Source organism: Phanerochaete carnosa (genome assembly GCF_000300595.1).
Source record: "Phanerochaete carnosa HHB-10118-sp unplaced genomic scaffold PHACAscaffold_1085, whole genome shotgun sequence".
Classification (NCBI taxonomy): domain Eukaryota; kingdom Fungi; phylum Basidiomycota; class Agaricomycetes; order Polyporales; family Phanerochaetaceae; genus Phanerochaete; species Phanerochaete carnosa.
This window is the reverse complement of record NW_006768712.1, coordinates 1-2,071: the sequence shown is the minus strand read 5'-3', so window position 1 is coordinate 2,071 and position 2,071 is coordinate 1. Positions and strand designations below refer to the sequence as shown.

General features: G+C 57.5%; 1 protein-coding gene across 1 annotated transcript; it reads left to right on the top strand.

The window, feature by feature from the left end:
• Nucleotides 1-303: 303 nt before the first annotated feature.
• On the top strand, nucleotides 304-1,639 carry PHACADRAFT_203372 (uncharacterized protein; the record flags this gene model as incomplete). The annotated part of the gene is made up of 3 exons (XM_007403377.1): nucleotides 304-748; nucleotides 805-914; nucleotides 980-1,639. The coding sequence occupies 3 exons, from the start codon at nucleotides 304-306 to the stop codon at nucleotides 1,637-1,639; spliced, it is 1,215 nt and encodes a 404-aa protein (XP_007403439.1).
• Nucleotides 1,640-2,071: the final 432 nt, after the last annotated feature.

Sequence of the window (2,071 nt, the reverse complement as noted above, 5' to 3'; positions counted from 1 at the left end):
CCCGCCTTGTCCTCCTTCGTTCCACACCACATCATTCGTCCCGTTTCGCACTGTTGATACTGCCTTCAAACGTCGCATTCACATTTTGAAAAGTGCATCGTATCGCTCAGACCACCCAGTCACTTTTACAACGCATCTCTGAAACCAACGATAAGGCCACATCGCTCGTCTGTCCTACCACCTGCGCCTTCGCCACTCGCACAATAATCACGTACAAGTGAATACAACTCCTAAAGAGCAACCTTGCCGCGCTCACAACATCGGCGCGTCGCGTACAACCAACCGCCCCGCAACCAGACCACAATGCTCCTAAAACATACCCGCGCCACGTCCCCCGTCTTGCCGGCCACAACTTCCAGACTGGCGGAGCTGGATACGTCAATTGCGTGGCTCGATCACTGGCTCGAAACAACCAACGGCCCCGCATCCGATGCTCCTCCCGGGCTCCGTGGCGTCGCGCAGCGGGACCGCGTCGACATGAGCGACCTACACGCTGAGAAAGAAGAGGAGCGGGACCTACTGGATGCCGAGCTGTTCGACTCCACGAGCGACCACGATGGATACGCCACCGAGTCCGACGTCGAGAGAAATGGCCAGTCCAGTGACGATGAGAGTGGCTACGACGGTGACGACGACAGCGACGACGCGCATGGTCAACTTCTGCTCGTTCGCCGGCTTGTCTCGCCGCCGCTCGAGCACAGTGAATATCGTGTCGTGAGCCCTCCACCAATATTCCTGCAAAATCGAGGTGAGTTCCGCTTATCTGATGTTTGATCTGGACAAATATTGACTCCCCTTGCGTAGCTCTAGCTCGCTCAAGTCCTGGACAGCTGTCACGTGTCCCCGAATACAGCGGCCAAGCACCCGGAGACGACGATGTTCGACAAGCAGCTCGTACAGTGGTATCTACCGCTGTTCAGTTCGCGTCGAACCGACGAACAGTAAATACAACTGAACAAGGCGCCGCCTTGTCTCGCAGCCACACCCTCGATACAACGTACCTTCGGGACGCGCCGACCACGTCGTAGCCCTATTCACCACAAGCGGCTATCGGGACGCATCCGAGAAGGAGAACCAAAGGGGAAAGAAAAGAGCGCTAGAGGTCGAGGAAGTCAAGGAAGAGGTCGACGAAAAGCCCCGGAAGAGGCACGCCGCGAACAAGGAGAATGTTGCCGCCAGGCCCAGGAAGCACGACGACGATGACCATGACCTTGAGAGCTGCAGGCCTCAGCGCAGCGCAGTCCGCCCATCCTTCTGCCACCCGTCTCGCTATGTGAAGAACCGCGACCGACTTCGCACGGCAGGTGCTGCCAATGCGCCGACTGCCGCACCTGCCACGCCTGTTGCTCTGCCTACCCCTATTCCAGCCGCGCCCGTTGCTGCGCCGATTCCCGCGACCGCCGCACCAGCCGCACAGCCGGCTCAAGGTGCCTTCATCATTATACCTCCTCCTCCCGCCGCACCAGCTCCGCCGGCTCCTACCTACCTCCCATCAATCGTCCAGGTACTCGCTGATCTCCCTAACCAGCCGTACAACATCGTGTTGCCTCCTATCGTCGCACACCAGCCTCCGGTCATCGCGAACCAGCCGGCGACAATGCAGAACCTCAGGATGCAGCTGGGCTTCATCATCATGTAGCGGCGCACTGTCTCCTATCTAACATATCGCAGGGAAGTAGATTTGAGACGGTCGTGAAACATGTAAAGTAGTTAACCCTCATCTATCGATTCTTTGTTGCATACCTCGGGATGACTAGCCTTGAACCAGGCGTGACTTGGAGTTTGTAGCTGAGACAACATTGATTTGTTGTCGTCGTCAGTATCTTGTGGAGAGATGTGGTGACGCCGGTCGTAGCCATGTATGTGAAGGGAGAGGGAGAGATTTGGAGAGATGCGGCTGGGAGCTTGAGAGCGGAAATGCGAAGATTTTCGGTAGCGTCGTGGCGTTTGCGATCGATCGGGGTCCCGGAGGGCACGTGACATCAAGGCGCCCCGAGAGACCGCTTGGCTCACTCTCACAGGCCTTCTATGCCCATCGTATTCTGCAAGTGAGTGCATTCCCGGCTGGGAA